Raw genomic sequence first — 25,663 nt, forward strand, 5'->3', positions numbered from 1 at the left:
TTCACAGGCTCCAAGATTCTTGTACTTTTACCATTTCACAGTGTCATCAAGTTTCAGGCAGACAAAGAATAAGCTGTATAAATTTTAAAGTTCTAAACAAATGTTTCTTGATACCCTTTTTTCCATTCATTGTGAGTCAACTACCTTCCATGTACTGATCACAGTGTTCACCATTATTACATGGTCCTGTATTGCTCAAAGGACCAAAGAACAGGAGTTCAAAGGTGATGCCTGTGTGTGAATGCCATAATGTTGCTCAAGTTAGAAACAAAAGTCACTCAGATTCCAGAGTTCCTGAGGTCTAAGTGTTGGGCAGTTTCATACAGAGACAAACTGTGCCCTTCTGATAGCTCATCAGTGACCTAAGAAGAGCACTGTCCTCTTGCTGGGATTATGATTTTAGTGTGTCTAAGAAGAAAAAAGTAAAAGTTGTGAGTATGAATGGTGTTTCAAGAACAGGTTACCCCAGGATGATTCTGTGTTCCTCTATTAATTAATTGTTTTTTTGTTTGTTTTGTTGTTGTTGTTGTTGTTTTGATAAGTAACAGAAACTAAGCAAAAAGGACAGGAAATTTATCATGAAGAAACAAAGGCAAGATACCTGGGTGGCTCAGTCAGTTAAGCATCTGCCTGCAGCTCAGGTCATGATCTTAGGGTCGTGGGATTGAGCCCCACATCAGGCTCCCTGCTCAGTGAGGAGTCTGGTTCTCCCTCTCCCTCTCCATCTGTGTGCTCACTCTCCCTCCTTCTCTCTCTGCCTCTCTCAAATAAACAAATAAATAAATAAATACATCTTTTAAAAAAAGAAGAAGAAGAAGAAGAAGAAAGGAACAACGATGACTTGTAGAATCCATGAGCAGGAATGGTTATGGGCCTTGGGAAAAGCCTAAAGTCATGAACTAGAGAGAAGCTGGGACTCTGGATCCAAATCTGCTTCCTCTTGCATGCCTGCCATATTCTTCACTTTCTGCTTCTGTCATCCTCATAATACCCTTGGTTAAAATATTTGACTTATGAATTCCTCATTATTGGAATTATTCCAGCAGAGGCTGAATAACTTTCTTTTGAGATTATGGCAGAAGGCATGTCCGTGTTGAGTGGAAGGCAAATTACATTAAGTTATATATTTGGCCTATTCTAAATGTAAGATACTATGATTTTACCAATTTAGGCTCCCATATCCATAAGGATTGCCTTCCATTTCACTTTCTCACTGTTTCTGTTAACCCACATTAATTTCTTTCTTATCTGTATCCCAGTCCTTCATCTTTTGTGTGGAGTCAATCAGTAGGTCTTATTGCCTATACCTCCCAAAAGCCTCTAAAGAATAATACTAGTTTTCTCCTAATAGTTGTAGAGCTGTAGAAAAGATAACGAAAGCATGAGCTCTTTAACCTAGGGATAAATATTGATAGATGTGCATCACAATTAAAAGCAGAGACTTTGGAGTTCAACTTCAGCTCTAATCTCGTTCCCAACTTTACTAGCTGTGTCATCTTGGAAAAATTACTCTCTGAGGCTTTTTCTCCAACTATAAAGGGGAACCTAATATTAAACAACCTTACTGGGTTGTTTGGTTAAGTAACTGGTATCTATAAAGCACTTTCTATTTCCATTAATGTGAATGCCAACCACAAATGCTTAATAAAAAGTAGTTACTGATGTAAGTAATAATAAATATAACACTCGTATGACTTTTTTAATTTACAAAATTCGTTCACCTACATTTTCTCACCTAAGGTTCACAAAAATCCTGAGAGGTGGATAATATCCCCATTTTAGAGATAGGTACACCGAAGAAAAGAGAGTTGGTAAAGCTTCCTCAAGTAGGATTATGTAGAGGTCTTTCCAATAGGAAGTGAATGCCCAGTCCCTGGAAGTTCTAGCAAAGCTACCCTGCTACCTATTCTAAGAAATGTAGCAGAGATCCCAGCTTTTGGAAGGAAGGGTGCCTGATTTGGTGATTTCTGAGATTGCATACTTGGTCATTTTTTCACACATACTATATATATATATATATATATATATATATATATTTTTTTTTTTTTTTGGAAACTGTTCAATGATCTGGGGATACAACATAAACAAACAAGCAAAAACCAACCAAACAAAAAAACTTCAAGCAGACAAAAACCCCTGCCTAGAACTATACGCATATAGAAGTATGTGTAAAATAGATAATATATAAAATACAAAAATATGAAAATATATAACTTGATTTTCGTTTTTTGCACATACTCTCCATCTATGTACCCATTAAATCCCACCACCTCTCCGCGCCCTCTCCCCACCCTAAAAGTATTGGGAACTAGACTATTCTGTTTTCAGTTTGTATGCCACACCCCTCAGGGGTCAAGGTTTATTGGAAGCTCCCAGTCCAGAGAAGCCGGCGGGGCCTTGGAAGTTTCCGAAGGGGGAAGGAGAGACCGCGGAACTAGTGTTCCGGCAGTTATGGTTCTCGGTGGGAAGCCAATTCTGAGGACCGGTAGTGGAAGGCTCCCAAGCTAGTTTCCGGCCACCTCAGCGGGAAGCGCAGACGCAGGCGGCTGGGTCTTCGGCTAGTGAGCTAGAGGTATAACTGTTGTCGCGGCAGAGGAAGTCAGGAGAACGTCTCCGGCCACCCCGGCCAGTGTTGGGTCCCTGTAGCCTGTGAAGATGGTGTTGCTTACGATGATCGCCCGTGTGGCGGACGGACTCCCGCTGGCCGCTTCGATGCAGGAGGACGAACAGGTGAGCTCCGAGATCCCCGCGACCCCAAGTCCCTGCCGGAGCTCTTCAGTCAGTACCGGATTTCTTCTTAGAACCCGGGAGACTCTTGCACCCTCGACCCCTCTGAGTTGCTCTTTTATCCTTTGGCAGTGGAGGGACGACTTGTGAAAAGAAATCTTTCCTGACGGAGGAGGTTTATTTTTGTCTTACCTGTTTCTCTACAGAAAGACGCGCCGGTGTAGGGAAGGTTTCGGTCGATTGTGATCACCCAGTGGTAACAATCACTGTGGGGAACTCTTAAGAGACTTTGTTAAAATTCGGGGTTTCTACTTTTCTGCTGCTGTTAAGGCTGACAGGTCCTGGGAAAAATCAGCTCCTAAGTTCTTGAAGCTCTTCTGTGGCACTTGATCCTTGACCTATCTTGATGACATCTTTTGAAAGTGGGTGAGAGAATATTGCCACATGTAGACACCTGTTTGAAGTTGAGTGCAGTACTTTCAAGGTTATGCCCAATTCCCACCTCCTCCAGTAAGCCTTACTAAATTTCTACTGTTGAAATTATAACTCCTGTGTTATATTCTTGTAATGCCTTGTTCTTTTTATTTTACTATTTTCCTTTGTCTTTCAATAATTTGAATTTCCTAGGAGGCAGTAGACAGATCTTAATCATCTTTGTGTTTCTCATAGCTTTTACAACAGCAGTTTTATGCTAGCACAGGTGCTCAAAAGTGTATTGAATTGATGAAAAAAAAAAAACAACCACCACCCCAGATATCTTGAAAAGAAGCTGCTTTGTGCCTTACAATCACAAGGGAAATTTCTTGTGTGGGACTGGTTTCTGGAACAAGGTTGGGCAGTCTCTGAAGAAGGGAGGCTGAGAACGCAAATTATGTAACTTATTTCAAGTGTACAATTTTCGTTCACTTTCTCATTCACCCTAAGTAGTTAAAAAACAAGACCAAACTTAAGCCTAAAAAAAGTGAGTTCTAGAAAAAATTATTTTGTACATATCTCTTCTTAGGCTTTTCATTCATACATTGTTGAAAAAAAAAACCCATTATTAAACACATAAATTGTGTCAAGCGTTGTGATAATACAGGAGGTTAGAGGACACAGTCCCTACTTTCATGGAGTTTATAGTTAATGGGAAATCCAGAAAACTTATGCATCTCCACTACTATGGAAGAGGAAGAAGGCTCTGTGGCTGTTTTACTTACAGAAAGGTAAAGTTCAAAGGCACTTTTACCTCACTCCTTTACCTTACAGAAAAGGTATCTAGTTTGGTTTTGGGAGACCAGAAGTCCTCCCAAAATAAATGACTTCTAAACTGACAGTATTGTCTAGTCATAAGGAAAGCTTTTATTTGGTTATACGCCTTTTTATTTTTATTTATTTATTTATTTTAAAGATTTATTTTATTCATTTGACAGATCACAAGTAGGCAGAGCAGCAGGCGGGAGCAGGGAGTGGGGGAGCAGAAAGCAGGCTCCCTGCTGAGCAGAGAGCCTGATGTGGATTGAGCCAGAGCTCAATCTCAGGACCCTGAGATCATGATCTGAGCTGAAGGCAGAGGCTTAACCCACTAAGCCACTCAGGTACCCCATTATATACCTCTTTTAGGTTTGACTTGGAAATCTGTTTATTTTCACATGTAGGAGAATAGTGATACTGATCACAAAGTTGCAGGTCATGGTAAGTGAAATATTTTCTATTCATTGGACAAAACAAAGTCTAATCATTATAGTGTGCCCTTAATTTTCAATTGTGAAATACTTTTCTCCCAATCTGTTAAGAATTTTCAAGGACCACTCTACAGAAGGAGTGGAATTATTAAAATAAATGTAGGAATATGACTTGACAAGGGAGATAGTGTGGGAAAATTCTTGTTGAAGGATATGTACATAGTTTGGGAAAGGGTTTTCCCAGGGAGAAGTCTGGTTGGTTTATTGCACTGAATTTCAGTGTGGGCAAGGAATGCAGTGAATTGAAAGGCTATTTGATATTAGTAGTTCCTTATTCTCTGCCTGGTACTTTACTGAAAAAAATAATTGAGATATTTTGTGTGTGTGTGTGTGTGTGTGTGTGTTTAAAGATTTTATATATTAGTGCTTTGGGGTGCACTCACAAGTGGGGGAAGGGCCAGAGGGAGAGAATCCCAAGCCACCTCTGCATGGGGCTTGGGGCTCCATCCCACAACCCGAGGTCACTGCCCCAGCCAGAATCAAGAACTGGAATCAAGAGTCGGTCACTCATCTGATTGAGCCACCCAGGCACCCCTATTGTGTGTTTCTTAATTTAATTCCAAAATAGTTGTTGATTTATCAGGATGGGTTACTCTGTTTAATTGACAAGGAAAGAAGTTTTCCACAAAAATATTTTTGCGATGGCAGTTCCATAATTATTTCCATTAGGAATTTGGACTTTGAGGGCTCCTGGTGGCTCAGTTGGTTAAGTATCTGCTTTCGTCTCAGGTCATGGTCTTGGGGTCCTAGGGTCGAGTCCTGCATCGGGATTCCTGATCTGTGGGGAGCCTACTTCTCCCTCTGCCTGTTCTTCTCTCTCTGTCTCTCATGAATAAATAAAATCTTAAAAAAAAAAAAAAAAGGTATTTGGTCTTTGGATAGTAGAGTCTTTCCTAAACTTTTAACATCTATAAAAATATGAATCCTAGATTCTTTTTTATTATGATAATAGTATACAGAACATTTATAGAATACCTACTAAGTGCCAAGCATTGTGCTAAAGCCTGTCAGGGATATGGCATTCACATCAGTCTTCATTCATTCAGTCACATTCATTCAGTCTTCATACCAATCATATTAGGATAGTTAGTATGTTTATTATTCCCATTTATAGATAGGAATCTCCCAACTTAGAGATGAGAGGTTTTTTGTAGGAGTCAGGTAGCTAATAAATAGCATAATGGTATTTTTCATCAGTTTCTTAATGTCTGCATTGTTGATATTTCATATCAGATGATTCTTTGTTGTGGGAAACGGTCTTCTGCATTGCAGGAGGTCTCCTAATACCCCTGGCCTCTACATCTTCAATGGCAGTAGCACTACCATCACCACCACCTTCCCGTTGTATAATACTCTCAGACATAGCCAGGTGCAGTTGGCAGAATCACCCATGGTTAAGAACCCCTGATTTTTCATCAGTAACTGTCTGACTCTAGTGTAGAGCCTTAGTGCATAACTGGTACACTTTACTGCCTTGTTCTGAAAACAAACAGACAAGCAAACAAAAAACATTTTAAATCATATATTTACTTCTTAGGAGTCCAGAAACAACTTTTTAAGAAATGGATATTTCAGCCAAATAGTTTTATAGTTACGTACCTTAATTTTGTTCAGTCCAGATAATTCAGTGCACTTTTTCAATTATTTATACTGATCATTGATATCCTGTGTTAGGTGGTTAGTAGATGCTAGTTCTGTACAAACTGCCTTTCTACTGGAGTTGAACATTTATTCAATATTATTCAACAATATTATTATTGTTATTGTTATTATATATTGAATAATGTATTATTCAAAATAATACAGTAGAGATTCAAATTTAAAAAATAATTTAGGCAGAGTATCTCATGCACTGTTTCCTCTGCTTAGCTGCTTAGTCAGGTGGGGTGGTAGAGAAATGAACTTTTTAAATCTAGATTCTGATATTCTGTTTCCTTTCTTGTACCTTTCTGGTATGCTTCTCCTTTTTTGATGTTTGTTTCTTTATCTACCTTTCTGCTCTACCTCAAAATGAAGGCTGTTCCCTTTTCTTTCAATTTGCCCCAGTTCTGGAGACTTGAAGAAGGTGTTTATCTAACCAAGTATTCAACAGGGAGCATCAAAAAAGCAGATAGTCTGTTGTACATTTAAACTGCCACACACACCCCAATTACTGAGGTTCATTAGTCATTGTACTGTAATTGCTTTTAGAGGAAAATGGTTGGTGCTTCTGGCCTTTGACCAGCTGAGTTCAATAGGAATTTAAAAATGATAAGAGCTTAGCTAAACATTCTTGTAAAGACAAAAGGTGGCATTTGATATAATTAATTGGTCACCAGACCTAGGTGATAGCAATAAGTATTATAGTTGTATGGTATATTTCTACCCTGTACCTTTTATATTATATATGGAACCAAATCTAAATATGCTATTGGATGACCTCGAATTAGTTTCAGGATTTGTCCAGACATTCACATCCAGTTCACTATTGGATCTAGCACATCTTTCCATTATACTTTATACAAGGCTCATCAAGTTGTTCTAGATGAAATGGAAAACAGAATGTGAATATCTAATCTAACTGTTTTTTGGTAGTCTAGTGACTATGGGCCCTTTGTGACTTTAATCTTAAAAGCAAACTGAGGGTCTGTCTGTACAGTAGTGAATATGTTGTTTTGTGAGATCTAGATCAGAGCTGCCACAGTTTCTTGAGCATTTCCTGTGAAGTAGACTTAATATCAAATAGTAAGATCACCCAGAAGGTGAATCTGTTATCACCAAAGCAATATTAATTGTAGAGGTGGTATTAGCATGCTTAGGAACAGGGACTCCAGAACTAGACTGTTCAAGTTCTTGCCCCTTCCCTTATTGGCTCCTACTCCTTGAGCAAGTTTTACTTCATATGCAGAAAATGGGCATAGTAGTTTAAATCACCTCATACATAACTGTAAAGATTATTTAAGTTAAATTATGTAAAGTGTTCAGAACAGTGTTTGGCAGAAAGTGAGGGCTGTCATTTAATTTTATTAATTTGCCTATTTCTGAAAAATCTTTTCTGGTTTCATTTTGCCTTTCTGAAAGTTCACATTGGAACTGTACATATTTGTGGGTACAAATATGCAATAAACAGGAATGGGCAAATGAATAATTCCCCATTACAAAGCTTGTCTGTGCTTATTGTAGATAATTCAGTAAATATGTATAAACAAAAGGACCAAAATGTTAATGGTGATTATTACTAAAACCCCTACTTAAATTATACCCATTTTAATGTATAATCTTAATCTTTGTGTATATGAATAAAATTAAATAATGGGTAATACTGTAAGACTTTCACCTATTTTTTTCACTTAGTTTGTAGTGAATATCTTCTCATATCATTATATATTATACAACATTTTAATGGCTGTATAGCATTCCTATATATAAAGACACCAGATGTTATTTAACTAATTTCCTATCCTATAACTGAACAGTTTTTATTTTTATATGCATCTGTAGTTATTTTTTAAGATACGGTATGTACATATATTTTCAAATACAGAATTGTTAGATAAAACAATATGCAAAATTTTATAATTTCTAATACATATCACAAAAAATGACCATCAGAAAGATTGTGCCAGCATTGTGTTCTCAGCGATAGTGATGCAAATGGAACCAGTACTGTAAAATGTTGGTTGGCATGCCATAATCTCTCTAATCTCAGTGTCGTGCATTGGCAATCACTGCTTTGTTCATTGAAAGTCCCTGAAACTGTAGCTTGCTTTTGTACATAGCTTCTTGTAGTCCATACAGTTATTAGTTTCTTTTCTCTTAGGTTGCCATAGTGTTTATAATACTTCTTAAAAAGTCAAAGGATTTGTACCAGTCTTTGACAGTTTTTTTTTTCCCATTTATTTCTTCAACTCGTTCCTTTAATGTGCTCACCTGCCTTTAGCTGCCAAAAAAGTTTTACTTAACCTCTGTGGTTGCGGTTGTTTTTTTTTAAAACATCTTTTATTTATTTATTAGATAGAGAGTACAAGCAGGGGTAGTGGAAGAGGGAGAAACAGGCTCCCCGCTGAGCAGCAGGCCCCGTGTAGGGCTTGATCCCAGGACTCCGGGATCATAACTGGACCAAAAGTTAGACACTGAATTGACTGAGCCACCCAGGTGCCCGCGGTTGTGGCTATTTTTAAAATACCAATTTCTGGGGCACTCGTTAAGCGTCTGCCTTCAGCTCAGGTCATGATCTCAGGGTCCTGGGATCGAGCCCCCCACATTGGGCTCCCTGCTCAGCGGGAAGACTGCTTCTCTCTCTCCCTCTCTCACTTCCCCTGCTTGTGTTCCCTCTCTCGCGGTCTCTCTCTGTCAAATAAATAAAATCTTTAAAAAAAAATAAAATACCAATTTCTGAGTTTCACCTCTGCAATACTGATTTAATTGGTTTGGGGTAGGGGAAGATAGGGCTTGAGTAGTTTTTGTACAACGCAGGTGATTTTAGTGTAAAGCCAAGGTTGGAAAATCATTGATCAATGTTGATATTATTTCTTGGCACTTTAGTAATATTTCCAACTTTATTTGCATCCCTCTCTGTCTAATGTAGGGTCAGATCTCTTCCAAATGCCATATATATAATGGCATTGGTGAAGCAAGCAAATTGGCTAGTACCATTCAAATTTAGGAATGTGGATATTGTGCACTAGTTCAAAGCATGTGATAGTATTCACTCTCCTTTACTAGCTGACCAGTCATGGAAAAAAAATACATGCAATACAGGTTAATATAATAACATTAATATAGATCATAATGTTAATTATTGTCAATATGTAAATATACACATATGTACATATATATGTTAATATAGAAATATTTCTCAAGTGAAGAGTATCTTTTTTTAAGATTTTATTTATTTATTTGACAGACAGAGATCACAGGTAGGCAGAGAGGCAAGCAGAAAGAGACAAGGAAGCAGGCCCCCTGCTGAGCAGAGAGCCTGGCGCAGGGCTCTATCCCAGGACCCTGGGATCATGACCTGAGCCTGAGGCAGAGGCTTTAACCCACTGATCCACCCAGGCGCCCCATCAAGTGAAGAGTATTATAACAAATCATTGCCATAGAGGCAGTACTAAACAAGATAAATCTACAAATAGATAACTTCTAGTGGTGTCTGCCTAACTCTTCTGGTTCACTTCATGCTTATTTACTTCCTTTCACACTGAAATTTCCAGTTCATTATTTTATTTTATTTTAGATTTTATTTATTTATTTGAGAGGGAGCGCGCACGAGAGAGCACTGGGGGGAGGCAGAGAGCATGAGTGAGGGGAGAGGCAGACTCCCTGCTGAGCAGGGAGCTGGATGCAGGGCTCTATCTCAGGACCCTGGGATCATGACCTGAGCTGAAGGTAGACACTTAACGACTGACCTGCCCAGATGCCCTCATTTTAAATATAGCTTATAACCCACTACTTGTACGTTTGCTTATCTGCCGCTTTGATAATTTTATCATAGCTTCCTTGTTTTTATTCTTAACCGAGTGGTTCACTCTCTAGAATTTCTGGGTTTCACTTTGTATTTTCTAAGTTAGACCTCAGATCCAATCCACAGATCTTTTGAGGAAGAACCTCAAATAAATGCTTTTTTAAGGTACACATTTAGTTATGAAACATCTCTCAAGGAGATACTGTGTTCTAGTGTTCAAAATAAATAATCTAAAATAAAATAATTCCTTTCTATCAAATGGCAAAAGTCCCCTCCCACCCCCCCCATGCTGTATGTGGATGCATAAATAATGTATATTTGTTTTCCATTTTCTTTTTTCCTGTTCGGAACTAATTGGTTAGTGAAGTATGATGTTCTCCTTTTGAGATGACACTACTATTTTCCTCATTAGGCTCTTTTCCTTTTTTTTTTTAAATTATTAAACTATTTAAAAATTGTTCAAGAAAATACTGCCTGTAATTCTATCATCTGAATATTGTTACTTTCATTTTGTATGCATATGTCCCTTGCTATCCAAACTCAGAAACCAAATAGATTTATTCAGTAAAGAATATTTGACTTTTCAGTCTCGGTCCTTACTCTTGCTCATTTTTACCCAGTTGCATTATAGTGTTTCTAGTAATTAGCAGTTATGGGTGCATACATTTAGTTTTACTTAAATGTTCAATACTGTAACACTTTGTGGAAGATTTTGCTTGATATTCCAAGTAAAAATGAGATTCATTGGTCTGTTTTTCCTAGGACTTTCCCAGGTATAGAAAATGTCGTCCAGTTATGTGCCAGTAAGTGTGCAAATGAAATGAGTTAGGAGGAGACCACTGACCTAATAGTGGAAAAAACACTTGATTGAAAGTTAAGAGTGCCTTAAAGACAGTCGAGAAGTACAGTTTGCTTCTTGGCAAATAGTGTGATTTTCTTGAACAACTAGGGGTTTGGTCTTCCTTTTTGCTCTAACATTCGGCCATTTTTCTTTTGTTAAAAATGAATCTTACTAACCTTTAGTTAAAGATCTTATTTACATAGAGTCCTCATAGTATGATGCTGCTGACTAATTGTTTTGGCGTTGTTTTTTTTTTTTTTTTAAGATTTTATTTATTTATTTGACAGACAGCAATCACAAGTAGGAAGAGAGGCAGGCAGAGAGACAGAGAGAGGAAGAAGCAGGCTTCTTGCTAAGCAGAGAGCCTGATGCGGGGCTCGATCCCCGGATCCTGGGATCATGACCTGAGCTGAAGGCAGAGGTTTAACCCACTGAGCCACCCAGGCGCCCCTGTTTTGGCGTTTTTTGTGTGTGGAAAATTCTTAAATGAAGGTGTCTTCTTTCAGTCTGGCCGGGATCTTCAACAGTACCAGAGTCAGGCTAAGCAACTCTTTCGCAAGTTGAATGAACAGTCCCCTACTAGATGTACTTTGGAAGCCGGTGCCATGACTTTCCAGTGAGTATAATCCCATTTCTTTGTGATCATTTAAGTATGAGATACAGTAGATATAAGTACACCTGATAAGAATGGTAATAATTATTTAAAAGTAAAGAAAATTTTAAAAATACTTTCTCTTCATGGAAGCAACTTCCCTGGCTCCAGTTCTGCAAGACAGAGATCTTGGTTTGTTTATTAAATTTGATTACAATAAATGAACTGTTATCCTGTGTTTAATGAGTGCTGTACCCATCGTGTAATAAAAGATAATTTTTTGCTTTAGGAGCTTCTTAAAGCCAACATTTACTAACAACACAACCTTGAAAAGTCACATACTTCTCTAGGCTCCGTTACCTCTATAAAAATAGGGAACATGGTCCTAGTTTTGTGAGGGTAATTTAAGAGCATCTTAGTCGATGGTTATATAGGCAGTGCATATAGCCAAAAGGGGGATCAAAAGGACTTTATTGAATTTCAAATTATCTACAAATAATTGGTATTAAATGTTTAATACATGTCAAGTTTAAGGGTGATAAAACAGGAAAGATTTTTTAAAAAGAGGGCAAGAAGATTAAAGGAAAATAAAATAGGATTAGCTAAGTAATCCTTGCTATTTTAGGAACTCAGAAGCTAAGATAATAGAGACCTGGGAGGGACCTGCTGTTTAACTTGAAAGGGAAAATAAAAGATCTCCACCCATTAGAAACAAACAAGTATACAAAACCAAAATGAAAACAAACCCTGGTTTATTGGTTAAGAAAGTAGTAGATATTAAGTTTTGTGGGGTTTTTTTTTGTTTTGTTTTACATTTTATGTATTTATTTTTTGGTGGGCAGCAAAGCCAGGTTTACTGAATGAAAGTAAAGTTCATTGAATGATAGAGTACAAAGCTCCCAAAGAGGCTGGGGACTCCAAAGGTTTGCCTGGATGTTAAGTTTTATAAGCTATTAATTTGTGTAGTATATGAGATACTTTCCACAAATCCAGTTTTCAACATCAAAAAAATAAATATAGGGGCCTAATTATATATAGCATTTTTTTAAATATATATAGCATTTTTATCTCTACCATGGGTTAAGAACATTTTCTTCTATATGGTTCCTTTAGTAACTTTATAATCTCTTCTCATCCATAATTTTCATCTAAGAGCTATTTATTAAAGATTATCCTTTGACAGACCACATGTTAAGTTCTGCCTTTGATGTCCATAGCTTTTATGAGCTTATCTTATTAGCAGAGAGAAACATATGTGCAGACAACTAAACTATGATACCGTAGGGCAAGAAGTGCTGTAATTCAGTTATAAATGAAATGCTTTTGAACTAGAAAGAAATTCCCATTTGTAGGGAGTAAGTTTTGAGGAAAGGGGATAGAAGGAGAATACAGAGAAATTTCATGGAAAAAATTATAGTAGAATCGAGCATATGAAAATGAACAAGGTTTTTCCAGGTACATAAAAGGGTATTACAATTAGAAATATATATTTATATATAAGCAGAAGTCTGTGAGGATGTAAAAGAACCCAAGTTTGGAGACGAGTCTATACCTGTTTTGGAGCCACAAGTACTATATCAAAGAGTATCATTTTATTTTGTAGGTGTTAGGGAATCCTGAGTGTTTTTAAGCAGAGTAATAGGTCATATTTACTCTTTTGGAATAAAATTGATAGTTTATTTTTTTAAAGATTTTATTTATTTATTTGACAGAGAAAGATACAGTGAAAGAGAGAACATAACGGGGAATGGGAGAGAGAGAAGCAGATTCCCCTGCTGAGCAGGGAGCCCTATGCAGGGCTTGATCCCAGGATCCTGGGATCATGATCCAAATCGAAGGCAGACTCTTCTTAACAACTGAGTCACCCACGCGCCCCAGGAATAAAACTGGTAGTTTAGAAGATGGTCTAGATTGAAGGCAAGGAGAGCAGTTGATTCGGATGCCCAAGCAAGAGAGAGAACAGCAGCAGCAGCATTTTAAGGAGCCTGAGAGATTATATGATATACTGTAAACTGCTCTGTGGAGTCTCAGGATGCATTAGGAGCCACATAGTAAGATTAGGGATAGGGGTATATATAATACTTTATGCGCTTATACTCCTACTTAAACTAATGACCTTCTGATTTTATTTAATGTACTTGGTCCTCTGAATATAATTATTGCTGAAATAAAGAGTACTATGGCTGGAAAGACATTTGAAATCACTGAGTAACCTAACCTCTTCCAAGAGATCTCCAGACATGTAGTCATATAGACATATAGCTCCTTCCAGAGTGCCAGGGAGCTAAGAGGAAGTCACTTCTGTTACTGAGTAGTTTCTGATACTGGATAGTTTATACAGAGTTCTATCCTGGGAATTAGGGAATATTGTTTGTCGTAAGGTCATTATCTGTATCCAGTAAACACCGTGGCATTAACTTCCAACCTTTTTTTTTTTTTTTTTAAGATTTATTTATTTATTTATTTATTTGACAGATCACAAGTAGGCAGAGAGGCAGGCAGAGAGAGAGAGGAGGAAGCAGGCTCCCCGCTGAGCAGAGAGCCCGATGTGGGGCTCGATCCCAGGACCCTGGGATCATGACCTGAGCCAAAGGCAGAGGCTTTAACCCACTGAGCCACCCAGGTGCCCCTAACTTCCAACTTCTAAGCATCCACCATAATTTCCAGTCCATTGTTCTTAAAACTGGAAGGAGTTTAAATATGTGTATACTCCTTTTTATTCATAATCAAAAGGTAGATGGAGTCACAACTCTTGAGTTTTTAAGAAAAAGTCTTAGCTATTAAAATATTTTTGCTGAATTATATAATAATAAACATATTTAAATATTCCTTTTTGGAATATGATTCTAGTATTAAGATGATGTTTGATATTTGATTCCAAGGATTTGTGGTTTGAAATTGACTTTCTGATTTAGCTAGCCTCAAAGGGCTTAGGCTAGAATATTTTCAAATGTTTGTAAGGCACTGAGAGTCTGCTTCAAGTTGTTGGATGTATTGTTATTCTATAGACAACTTTTTCTTGTTGTTTGTTTTTTTGTATTTTTTGTCTCTCCAGCTACATTATTGAGCAGGGAGTTTGTTATTTGGTTTTGTGTGAAGCTGCCTTCCCTAAGAAATTGGCTTTTGCCTACCTAGAAGATTTGCACTCAGAGTTTGATGAACAGCATGGGAAGAAGGTGCCCACTGTGTCTAGGCCCTATTCCTTTATTGAGTTTGGTAAGTTTTTTGCTCTTCATCTCTATATCAAGAGAGCAAACAATATGGAGAAGCTGTTTGTTACATTGACAATAATTCTGATGCATTTTTTTCTGATGTTTACTTACTGAAGGTTTGAATTCTGTCTTTTATATTCCATTTCTTTTTGTCCTTTTGAATGAATGAGACTTCTTCTCAGTAGTTTTCTCTGGTCTTTTGATCTTTTTCTTAGAACTTGTTGCCCTTTGCCCTTTTTTGTGATTTGGTTTGATTCATCATCAGAACTGTGTCCAAAGATCTACTGACTGGTATATAGTAGCTGAGTTCTCCCTGCCCCCAGTAAGGCTCATTTCCTGGAAATCAAAACTTGGAAATCAGAAAGAAGATGGTTCTTTCAGATCCTCTAGTTAAAAAGAAAAAAAATAGCTGGAAAAGGTATGGTGCTGGGGAGAGATAACATTTATTACATGCAGAAATAGTGAGTGTGGATGTCCATGTAAAATAATTACAGAAAGATTCATCACCAGTTAAATATCTGATGGCAATAAATGAAAGGAAATGTCTTGATACCCTAAGTAGTGGAAGTGAGAATAAGTATGATTAGACTAAATTATTGCTATTTTTAGTTAAAACAGAAATTGGTTTTACTGTTTCCAAATTTCTGGAGTGTTATTAATTTGCTAGATAAATGGTTATCTTACTTTTAGAAATAAAGAAAATTTAGCAAAACATTCCGGTGTTTCATAACTACAAACTCTCCAAGTGCTAATTTTTATAATGTCTGGTTTTTCAAATTTTGTTTTGAAGATAGGGTCCAGTAAACCCAAGGAAAAAAATAAGAATAGTGTATCAAGGTCACATAGGAAATAGTTGGTACACTCAAATTAGCTTAAAGGATTGAATACAAAGATGAATGGGTTATAGGCGAACCACAAAGTACAGTAACCTGAGATCAGTAATACAGTAATTGTTTTTATCCCTAGGCCTGAAGGGATAAGAGAAAGGAACAGTTTTTGGAACTTCGAAGGAAAAAATTTATAGAGAAGGCCAACTTGAGAGGAGCAATAACATCTGGTTGGAGGGATACTGCCAGGGTGACTTCTCAGGGAGAGGTTGGGAATAAACACCCTAATGTCACTATCTGCTCTCGTGCCTCACCCTTGGGATTCCCCCATTGGCTGAACCTAACCAGAAGTACCAGGCCAAGGAGCCCACGATGTGGTCTGTGCAGGTCAGCTTTCTGAGGCAAAAGCATGGTGCAGAAAGGTGGAAAGGTCTAAGGAGGCAAATGAGAGGTATCCAGCTCATGTAACTTATGATTTTTGCCCAAAGTTGAAAATAAAGTCTTTAATAATAAGTTTTTCTTTTTACAGGTTTGAGAAATACAGACATAGGTTAGCCATGAATAAGATTGCAGTTTTGTAGTGGGATTTTTGCTTTACCTGAAGTTTAAGAACAGAGTAAAATTAGAAATGTATGTTAAAGAAAATATTGGAGAAGAATAAATGAAACAAGATGGGATTGGGAGGGAGACAAACCATAAGTGACTCTTAATCTCACAAAACAAACTGAGGGTTGCTGGGGGGAGGGGGCTGAGAGAAGGGGGGTGGGATTATGGACATTGGGGAGGGTATGTGCTTTGGTGAGTGCTGTGAAGTGTGTAAACCTGGTGATTCACAGACCTGTACCCCTGGGGATAAAAATATATGTTTATAAAAAATAAAAAATTTAAAAAGTTTTAATAGTGCTGAGGTTGGGGAAAAAAAAAAAAGAAAATATTTTAAGACAGTGTTTTTCTCCCTTTTGATGATAGAATAACCCTTGCCATATTAACCTATAGTGATGCTAGATTATTGCCAGGATCCTTTTCAGGGAATGTGAAGAATTAAGTAGTGAAACCCTAAGGATCCTTGGACCATGTTTTGAAAATCTCTGCTTTCAGGAAAGGCTTACTGCAGTGGGTCTTAATTTCTCTAAGATCTTGAGAGCAGATACTTCTCATTTAAAGGTGTACTGAGGACAGACATTTCTCTTGATTGGTCATCTATCTGCATTTTATAAATGAAGAAATCAAAACTCAGATTCTGATGCTCACTCAAAAGCTTGCTTAGCCATGGAAAATTGCAGATCCAGGACTAAACTCAAAACTTCCTATTCCCTACAGTACTTTGATGAACAAAGTTGTTCATGGTCACTTCTCTTCATTATTCTAGACACCTACATTCAGAAAACCAAGAAGCTCTACATTGACAGCCGTGCTCGGAGAAACCTAGGCTCTATCAACACTGAATTGCAAGATGTGCAGAGGATCATGGTGGCCAATATTGAAGAAGTGTTACAACGGGGAGAAGCACTCTCAGGTATGTAAAGCATTAAGAGTCCTCCTATAGACAAGGATAGCTTATTTTGGGATACTTTTTTTTGTTGTCAGATTCTGTCTAGCACTATTAAGAAATCACCTCTTAGAGACAGATTACAGTATAAGACTTCCAATATAATATTTTTCCCTAATATGATTAGTTTTTATTGAGTTGGAACATTGTGATGGTCTCATTCCATATCAGAAGCAATCACTGCTTCCAGTATATTTACAACATTGAATATTTACAGAAATACATAAGGGAAATAAAAGAAGAATGAGAGGAAATTGTCAAAGATTTATTGCAGTGGTTTTCTGGCTAGCCACTTTGGGAGACTTTGTTGCTGTCAGATCAAATGTCATAAAATGCCATGCATTCCTTTGCTGAAAAACTTAACATTTGTGACTACAAGATAAGATCTAGTCTCTAGTCTCGTTTCTTTTCTTTTTTTAAAATTTTTATTTATTTATTTTTTATTTCGGTGTTCCAGAATTCATTGTTTATGCACCACATCTAGTGCTCCATGTAGTATGTGCCCTCCATAATACCCACTACCAGGCTCACCCAACCTCCTACCTCCCCTTCAAAACCCTCAGTTTGTTTCTCAGAGTCCACAGTCTCTCATGGTTCGTCCCCCCCTCCAGTTTTCCCCAACTCACTTCTCCTCTCCATCTCCCATGTCTTCCTTATGCTCCACAAATAAGTGAAACCATGTGATAATTGACTCTCTCTGCTTGACTTATTTCACTCAGCATAATCTCTTCCAATCCTATCCATGTCGATACAAAAGTTGGGTATTCATCCTTTCTGATGGAGGCATAATACTCCATAGTGTATATGGACCACATCTTCCTTATCCATTCATCCATTGAAGGGCATCTTGGTTCTTTCCACATTTGGCGACTATGGCCATTGCTGCTATGAACATTGAGGTACAGATGACCCTTCTTTTCACTACATCTGTATCTTTGGGGTAAATACCCAATAGTGCAATTGCAGGGTTATAGGGAAGCTCTATTTTTAATTTCTTAAGGAATTTCCACCCTGTTTTCCAAAGTGGCTGCACCAACTTGCATTCCCACCAACAGTGTAAGGTTTCCCCTTTCTCCACATCCTCCCCAGCACTTGTTGTTTACTGTCTTGTTAATTTTGTCCATTCTAACTGGTGTAAGGTGATAGCCCAATGTGGTTTTGATTTGAATCTCCCTGATGGCTAGTGATGATGAACATTTTTTCATGTGTCTGTTAGCCATTTCTGTGTCTTCTTTGGAGAAGTGTCTATTCATACCTTCTGCCCATTTTTTGACATTGATTATCTGTTTCGTGTGTGTTGAGTTTGAGTAGTTCTTTATAGATCTTGGATATCAACCCTTTGTCCGTACTGTCATTTGCGGAATATCTTCTCCCATTCCATGGGTTGCCTCTTTATTTTGTTGACTGTTTCCTTTGCTGTGCAGAAGGTTTTGATCTTCATGAAGTCCCCAAAATTCATTTTCGCCTTTGTTTCCTTTGCCTTTGGAGACATATCTTGAAAGAAGTTGCTGTGACCAATGTCGAAGAGGTTACTGCCTATGTTCTCCAGGATTCTGATGGATTCCTGCCTCGCATTGAGGTCTTTTATCCATTTCAAGTTTATCTTTGTATGTGGTGTAAGAGAATGTTCAAGTTTCGTTCTTCTACACATAGCTGTCCGGTTTTCCCAACACCATTTATTGTAGAGACTGTCTTTTGTCTACTGTATATTCTTTCTGTTTTATTGAAGATTATTTGACCATAAAGTTGAGGGTCCTTATCTGGGCCCTCTACTCTGTTCCACTGGTCTATGTGTCTGTTTTTGTGCCAGTACTATCCTCTCTTGGTGATCACAGCTTTGTAGTAAAGCTTGAAATCAGGCAACATGATGCCCCCAGTTTTGTTTTTCTTTTTCAGCATTTCCTTAGCAGTTCGGGGTCTCTCCTGGTTCTATACAAATTGTAGGATTGTTTGCTCCAGCTCTTTGAAAAATTCCAGTGGATCAACTTACTTTTCATTTTTACTGCGTGCTTATAGTATGCAAGGCATTTTGTTCTCTGTAATGGAAGATAAGGAGATTGCAAACTTCTTTCATGCTCTCTAATTCACAAATGTTCTGCCTCAGCCCAGTCAGCTTCCTCACCATCCCAGACTTGTTCTTTTAAGATCCAGATGAGGACTATCTCTTCCAAGAAACCTTCCCTGATTCTGATAGGCCACATCACATTAATCTTTTTTGTCCTTTAAACTCTTAAGACACTTAGCTATGTAACAGTTTTTTAAGCACATAAGGGTGTGTACACGTATATGTATACCTGTGTACTTAACTAATTTGCCTTAAAATCAATGTATATTTACCCAATGTTTAAATGTTACCTCAGTGTTTAATGTACTCTTTAAATGTAATATGTATGTATTTCATATCTATTTCATATACTTGATTTATTTCTCTCACAGTAATGACCACAAATCATTGCCTTAGTGAGTATTTCATGAACTCAGCCTTGTGATGTTATTCGTGGGTAGATGCGTTTTCCTTTATAATGAACTGCAGATTGTAACCTTCATGGTAGTAGTCAGCAGTTGTTCCAGCAAATAGCTTCACACTCTTTAAACATCAAATTTTGGATGAATGAGTCTATAAATTTTCCTCATAACAGTCTTACTGTTTCTTCCTGGGATAAAATAGACCAGAACAGGAATTTTTATTTATAACAAAAGTGTATATATGGTCAGTTTATCAAAAGTGTAAAAGGATTCTCTTCTAGTGCTAGCTGATTGGAAAAGAAGACAGTTGACCTTTGAACAGCATGGGGGTCAGGAACTCTGTATAGAACTTTTGACTTCCTAAAAACTTAACTACTAATAGCCAACTGTTGACTGGAAGCCCTCACCTTAACATAAACAGCCAGTTAACATGTTATTCTGTATGTTACACATATTATATACTATATTCTTACAAGTAAGTTAGAGAAAAGAAAATGTTGTTAAAATCGTAAGAGAAAATACATCTATAGTATTCTATTAAAAAAATTCATGTATGGGGCACCTGGGTGGCTCAGTGGGTTAAAGCCTCTGCCTTCAGCTCAGGTCATGATCTCAGGGTCCTGGGATCGAGCCCGGCATCAGACTCTCTGCTCAGCAGGGAGCCTGCTTCCCTCTCTCTCTTTCAGCCTGCCTCTCTACCTACTTGTGATCTGTCTGTCAAATAAATAAATGAAATCTTAAAAAAAAAGATTTAAAAAAATTCATGTATGGAAGTTGAGAGGCAATGTGGGGGTTTAGAGGGTAGGAAAGGAATAAATGAAACAAGATGGGATCAGGAGGGAGACAATAAGACAATAAGAGACTCTTAATCTCACAAAAACAAACTGAGGGTTGCTGGAGGTAGGGGGTATAGGGAGAGCGTGTTTGGGTTATAGACATTGGGGAAGGTATGTGCTTTGGTGAGTGCTGTGAAGTGTGTAAACCTGGTGATTCACAGACCTGTACCCCTAAGGCTAATAATACATTATATGCTAATAAAAAATTATTTTAAAAAATTCATGTATAAGTGGAATGTGCACAGTTCAAACCCATGTTGTTTAAGGGTTACCTGTATGTTTCTAATATTAATAACTTCATCTGATTGGGAGGATAAGAAACATTGTCATTGTCACAAAGTAATTTATAGGTAGCATAAGGGAAGAGACATCAGTTGAACCCTTTGTGTTAGGCAATATGGTAGGGGGACTTTATTATTTTATTTATTTATTTTTATTTTTTAAAAGGTTTTATTTATTTATTTGTCAGGAACAGAGAACACAAGCAGGGGCAGAGGCAGGCACAGGGAGAAGCAAACTCCCTACTGAGCAAGGAACGAGACGTGGGACTCGATCCCAGGACCCTGGGGTCATGACCTGAGGTGAAAGCAGATGCTTGACTGAGCCACCTAGGCATTTCATGGGACTTTATCTTTTTAAAGATTTTCTTTATTTATTTGAAAGAGAAAGAGAGTGAAAGTGTGAACTGCGGGAGGGATAGATGGAGAGAGAGAGAGAGAATCTCAAGCAGATTTTACATTGAGCACGGAGCCTGACATGGGGCATATCCCATGACCCGGAGATCATGATCCAAGCCAAAATCAAGGAGTCAGATGCTTGACTGAGCCATCCAGGCACCCCAGGGGGACTTTACATATATCTTACTCATGCTTTAAAGTAATCTCTTGTGAATTGGGTGGAATCAAACCAGTTTTACAGATAACGAAGCAGACTCAGAAAAGTTAGGTATTTTGCTTTTAGTCACACTGCTAGTGCCTGGCAGAATTCATTGGCCTCTGCAGATCCTTGTCCATCTTCAGTGTGTGATAGTTTTAAATGGATATATAAACAACAAGAGCTGTTAAATGTAGCAGAAAGTAGATGATGTGAAGTGAACAGGGAAGACTTCTTGAATTTTGATAGACCAGGAAGAAGTGAAGAGTGGTATTTTAAGAGGGAGGAATAAAAAGCATATCTGAAGGATAGTGAAAGGATTAGCCTACCTCAAAAAATGTTTTCTTCCTCTTTAACTTCTTCATAATAAGAATCCATCTTTTATGTCTTCTTTCTCTAATTTTTTAAAAGATTTACTTGTTTATTTGAGAGAGGGAGAGAGAGGGCATGTGATGGAGAGGGGCAGAGGGAGAGGGAAGAGAGGGAGAGGGAAGAGAGTCCCCAGTGGACTTTGTATTGAGTGCAGACCCCACTGGGGGGCTTGACCCCAGGACCATGAGATCACGACCTGAGCTGAGACCAAGAATTAGTTGCCCAACCATCTGCACCACCCAAGTGCTCCTCTAATTTTTTTTTTAAAGATTTATTTATTTATTTTAGAGAGGGAGAGAGAGAGAGTGATCAGGGATGAGGGGGAGAGGGAGTCTTTTGGGGGCTGGGGGGCAGCAAAGCAAGGTTTATTGAGCAAGAGCGAAGTGATAGTACAAGGCTCCCAAGGAGGGAGGGGACCTAAATGGGTTGCCCAGGGAGAGAGGGTCTTAAGCAGATTCCCTGCTGACCACAGAACTCAACATGGGGGCTTAATGTCACGATCCGAGATCACAACCTGAGTCGAATCAAAAGTTGGACGCCTAACCACCTGCACCACCCAGGCACCCCTCTTTCTAATTTTTGGTTTTAGAGCTAGCCTGCTGTGCTTTTAAGACCTAAGTAGCTCCTGTGGGTTCTTTCAGCAATATAAAATTGTGCCCATTTTTACTGCCTAAAATAGCTGTTTCTTTTAAGCCGTGGGTTTTGTTTTTTCATTTAGGTCTGTCATTCTATTAGACTGTAAGTTCCCCAAATAGAGGGGTCGTGTATGTTGTGAGCATCATTGTATCTTTCAGCACTTTCCTTGGTGCCTGTAACAAATATTTGCTCAGTGACTTCTCCCATCGGTGGCTTTGTCTTCACGATATCATGTATTCTAAATGTTCCTGTATACGATATCATGTATTCTAAATGTTCCTGTGTAAAGGAATTCTCCCAACTATTGTTTATTTCATATAACTTAATATTGTTCTGCTGATTTGCTAAATCACTGACTATTGCCAGACTCTGTTTTGGGCACTGGGGATATAGCAGTAGACATAGTAGTTAAGAACCTCTATCTAGTAGAATGTCCATTTTAGTAGACTGGCTGGAAAGATTCCCCACAGCATTGTCATGGTTGTTTCTCATCTCCTAAATTTTCTTATGTGACTATTTTTCGTACAGGACAAATTGCTAATTTAGAAGTGGCTATCATTCTTTTATCATTAAGTAATAGCACATTTCTCAATCAACTCAGTCTCTATTAAGCAACTCCAAATATTCCAGAAGTATTCCCTAAGGAAGAACAAATTCATATTGCAAAATAGTTTTTTTCCAAAAATTTAAAGAACTAAAATGATCAGAATTCATTTATATCACACTGAGAATTTGTTTGTATTATTAAAATATGTCATGTATTTTAGTCCAGTCTCGTTGCTTCTCTAAGTGCTCACGTAACAGTTATAGAAGGCAGTTACATTATAAATGTCCTTTGTGAAAAACAAAACTTTGCAAAAGTTTCTAAAAAGCTTAATTTAGTAGGTATTGGTGGTTTTCCAGCAACTGTGATTATATTTTAGTTAAAAGACAACTTTTCTGTGTCTGTTGAAATATAATTTCTAGTAGCATCATAATAGTTTTTACCGTGTAGAGAATCTTGGGAATTTGGTAGCAGCCACCATTAAGATATAGCTCAATACTCAGCTTCTGATTAATTGAATTTTCTGGTCACTTGAGTCTTATCTTACATGGATTATCATTTTTCAAGGGATGAGAGAATATGATTTAGACCATTAAAAAATGATGAAGATGTTTATCATCAACTAACACTTCTCAAAGGCTTATCATATCCAAGGATTATGTTCAGTTTACAGCTGTTCTCATGTACCTATAATCCTGTGGTACAGTTAGTGTTGTTATCCTCATTTTATAGATGATGAAACTGGGTCTTAGTAGAGACTAAGTGAATTGACCAATATCCCATGGCAGGTGTAGCTGAGATTCGAACCAAAGATTCTAAGACCAGAGCCAGTACTCTTAACCACCTCACTGTACAATCTCAAGAATTTGAACATAATTTAGTCTGGTAACTTTAAAATGCAGTGTAGTTTTTACAGTGCATCAGGGTCATAGGCTAACCCTTAAAATAAAAACTATGTAAGCTTCATGGTTGTTTGGTATGGTCCCACTCGTTTAAGTTATTTTTATGCTTAATACATTAGACAGAATACTTCAGGGACTAATTATTGTTTGCCTTTTTTCCTCTTTGACAGCATTGGATTCAAAGGCTAACAATCTGTCCAGTCTGTCCAAGAAATACCGCCAGGACGCGAAGTACTTGAACATGCGTTCCACTTACGCCAAACTTGCAGCAGTCGCTGTATTTTTCATCATGTTAATAGTGTATGTGCGATTCTGGTGGCTGTGAAGTAATGAATGCAGTCACTGGCAAGGGTGAACTTAGACCCCGGCAGGTGTATGTTTTCAGGAAGCTGAGCCCGCAGAGATGTGTATTAGAATTCCAAGTGGAACTTCTGCCTCTAAAGACCTTGCAAGGAAAGACATGCCCTGAAAATGAAATGTTACACCTCATTTGATGAAGCTTACCCCTTTGTAGAAAGCCTCTTTTGGGGGCAGAGGCTTTCTCTGGGTGCTAGGCTGTATACATTAGGGAACAGTAGATTGTTTTATTTTGTTTTTTCCCTCCCAGTGTCTTTACATTTTTAAACAGCACTGAGTGGGGCATTTTCTTTCTCTAATGGAGTCATCAGTGATATCTTGCTTAGCCAACCTGTGCTAACAACAGGCTGAAATTCCTTCAGAGAAGGCAGCCCATTGGGAAGTTTTATGCCTCTATCTAATCAACATTCCTTTTGTTGGTGACATTTGTGATTTTCAGTTTTTGATGGCCTTGTAAACAAGACTCCACTATGTGAAGGTTAATTGCTGTGCTACAAAGATCTTGTCTGTTGGCCCCTATAGGAAGTTAACTTTTGTTGTTTTCCTTTTATGACATTTTGCTTATTGCACAACTGCTTTAGGGTTAAATGAATTATATTAAGATGCCTTGAAATTATATTATAGCACTCCTTGATTAAGAAGCTAAAGTGTTTTCTGTCATTTACTCCTTAAAAGACGTAAATTTAGTTTGGGACATTCTTAATTTTATCTTTCAGCATCCGGTTTATATTAATAGAAGATTAAGTACAGCATACAGATAGCCAGAGTCCCCCGACTTAATGGGAAGAAAGGCCCAGCCTGTCACTACAGTTTTGTCCTGCCCCTTCTTTCTTTCTCCACTGTAGTTTTCCCCACTCTCTTTCCCTCCTGCTGACATTTTAAAAATTCCTCTGCACCCAGTAGTTTCATGTCCATAGGCATCCTCTCAGGATATTCTCAAATTTCAAAATGGAAAATGTTTAGCCGTGTAGTTAGATTTAAATTTTTATAGAGCATCTACTCAAACTACTAAATACCTTTATCTGAGAAAGTCTCTGTGAACACCTCATACCTACTTCAGTTTATGTAAATTCTCCGAGAATGTTCTAAAGGTAGATAACTCATTTAAGTGGCTTCTGTTAACAAATAAAAGTACCTGTGATTTTTTTCCCTTTTTTGCTCAGGGATGATGGGGATTTCCTTTTACCTTCTGAGGTAGAATTTTTTAAATGGGGAGAATAGACCTTTTAAATTATCACAAGGGTCTACAATATAACCTAGAATTTACATATACTGCAAATATTTCTTTAAGTTGTACAAGAAAATGAGCCAACTTCTTACTTCTTAACATCTTTGGAGAGAACTTTAACGAGTAAACAATTTTATAACTAAGGATCATCAAAGCTACTGTATTGATTCCTGGTAGAGAAAAAAAAATTCTATTTCCTTAATAACAAAGCAAGGAGAAGTGGCTTATTTTGTTTCTGATAAATTTACAGAACTAGAATAACATTTTTTCTTTCCGATTTGGACCTACGTCTGCCAATTGGAGTATGTGTGCATGAAATATGAAGTTACTTTTTATAGAGAATAAGTGCTTTTAAGTCCCTACAAGGCTTGTCCCTAGAGTAATGATGTTGGTAATAAAAGCCTGAAAGTCTGAAAACCTTAGTGGAACCATAGGATTTGGTTCTTCTATAGGAGTGGAGAGTGGCAGCTCGTTGTTGAGAGTTGCATGCAGCAACCAAGTGGCCAGCAATGAAATAAATACTTCTAGAATGTT

The 25,663-nt window shown here is 37.7% G+C and overlaps 1 protein-coding gene across 1 annotated transcript; it reads left to right on the plus strand.

Moving 5' to 3' along the window:
- The first annotated feature begins 2,399 nt into the window (after positions 1-2,399).
- SEC22B (SEC22 homolog B, vesicle trafficking protein) lies at positions 2,400-25,663 on the plus strand. The gene is made up of 5 exons (XM_082685213.1): positions 2,400-2,730; positions 11,242-11,351; positions 14,383-14,543; positions 16,736-16,882; positions 23,715-25,663. The coding sequence occupies exons 1-5, from the start codon at positions 2,656-2,658 to the stop codon at positions 23,867-23,869; spliced, it is 648 nt and encodes a 215-aa protein (XP_082541339.1). The 5' UTR covers positions 2,400-2,655; the 3' UTR covers positions 23,870-25,663.

Source organism: Mustela nivalis (assembly GCF_964662115.1).
Source record: "Mustela nivalis genome assembly, chromosome: 10".
Taxonomy (NCBI): domain Eukaryota; kingdom Metazoa; phylum Chordata; class Mammalia; order Carnivora; family Mustelidae; genus Mustela; species Mustela nivalis.

Excerpts from the sequence above, each read along its gene's own strand:
- SEC22B (XM_082685213.1), top strand. The coding sequence starts at position 2,656 with ATGGTGTTGCTTACGATGATCGCCCGTGTGGCGGACGGACTCCCGCTG. Across the intron at positions 14,544-16,735 it reads CTATTCCTTTATTGAGTTTG|ACACCTACATTCAGAAAACC; the intron begins GTAAGTTTTTTG and ends TCATTATTCTAG. Across the intron at positions 16,883-23,714 it reads ACGGGGAGAAGCACTCTCAG|CATTGGATTCAAAGGCTAAC; the intron begins GTATGTAAAGCA and ends CCTCTTTGACAG.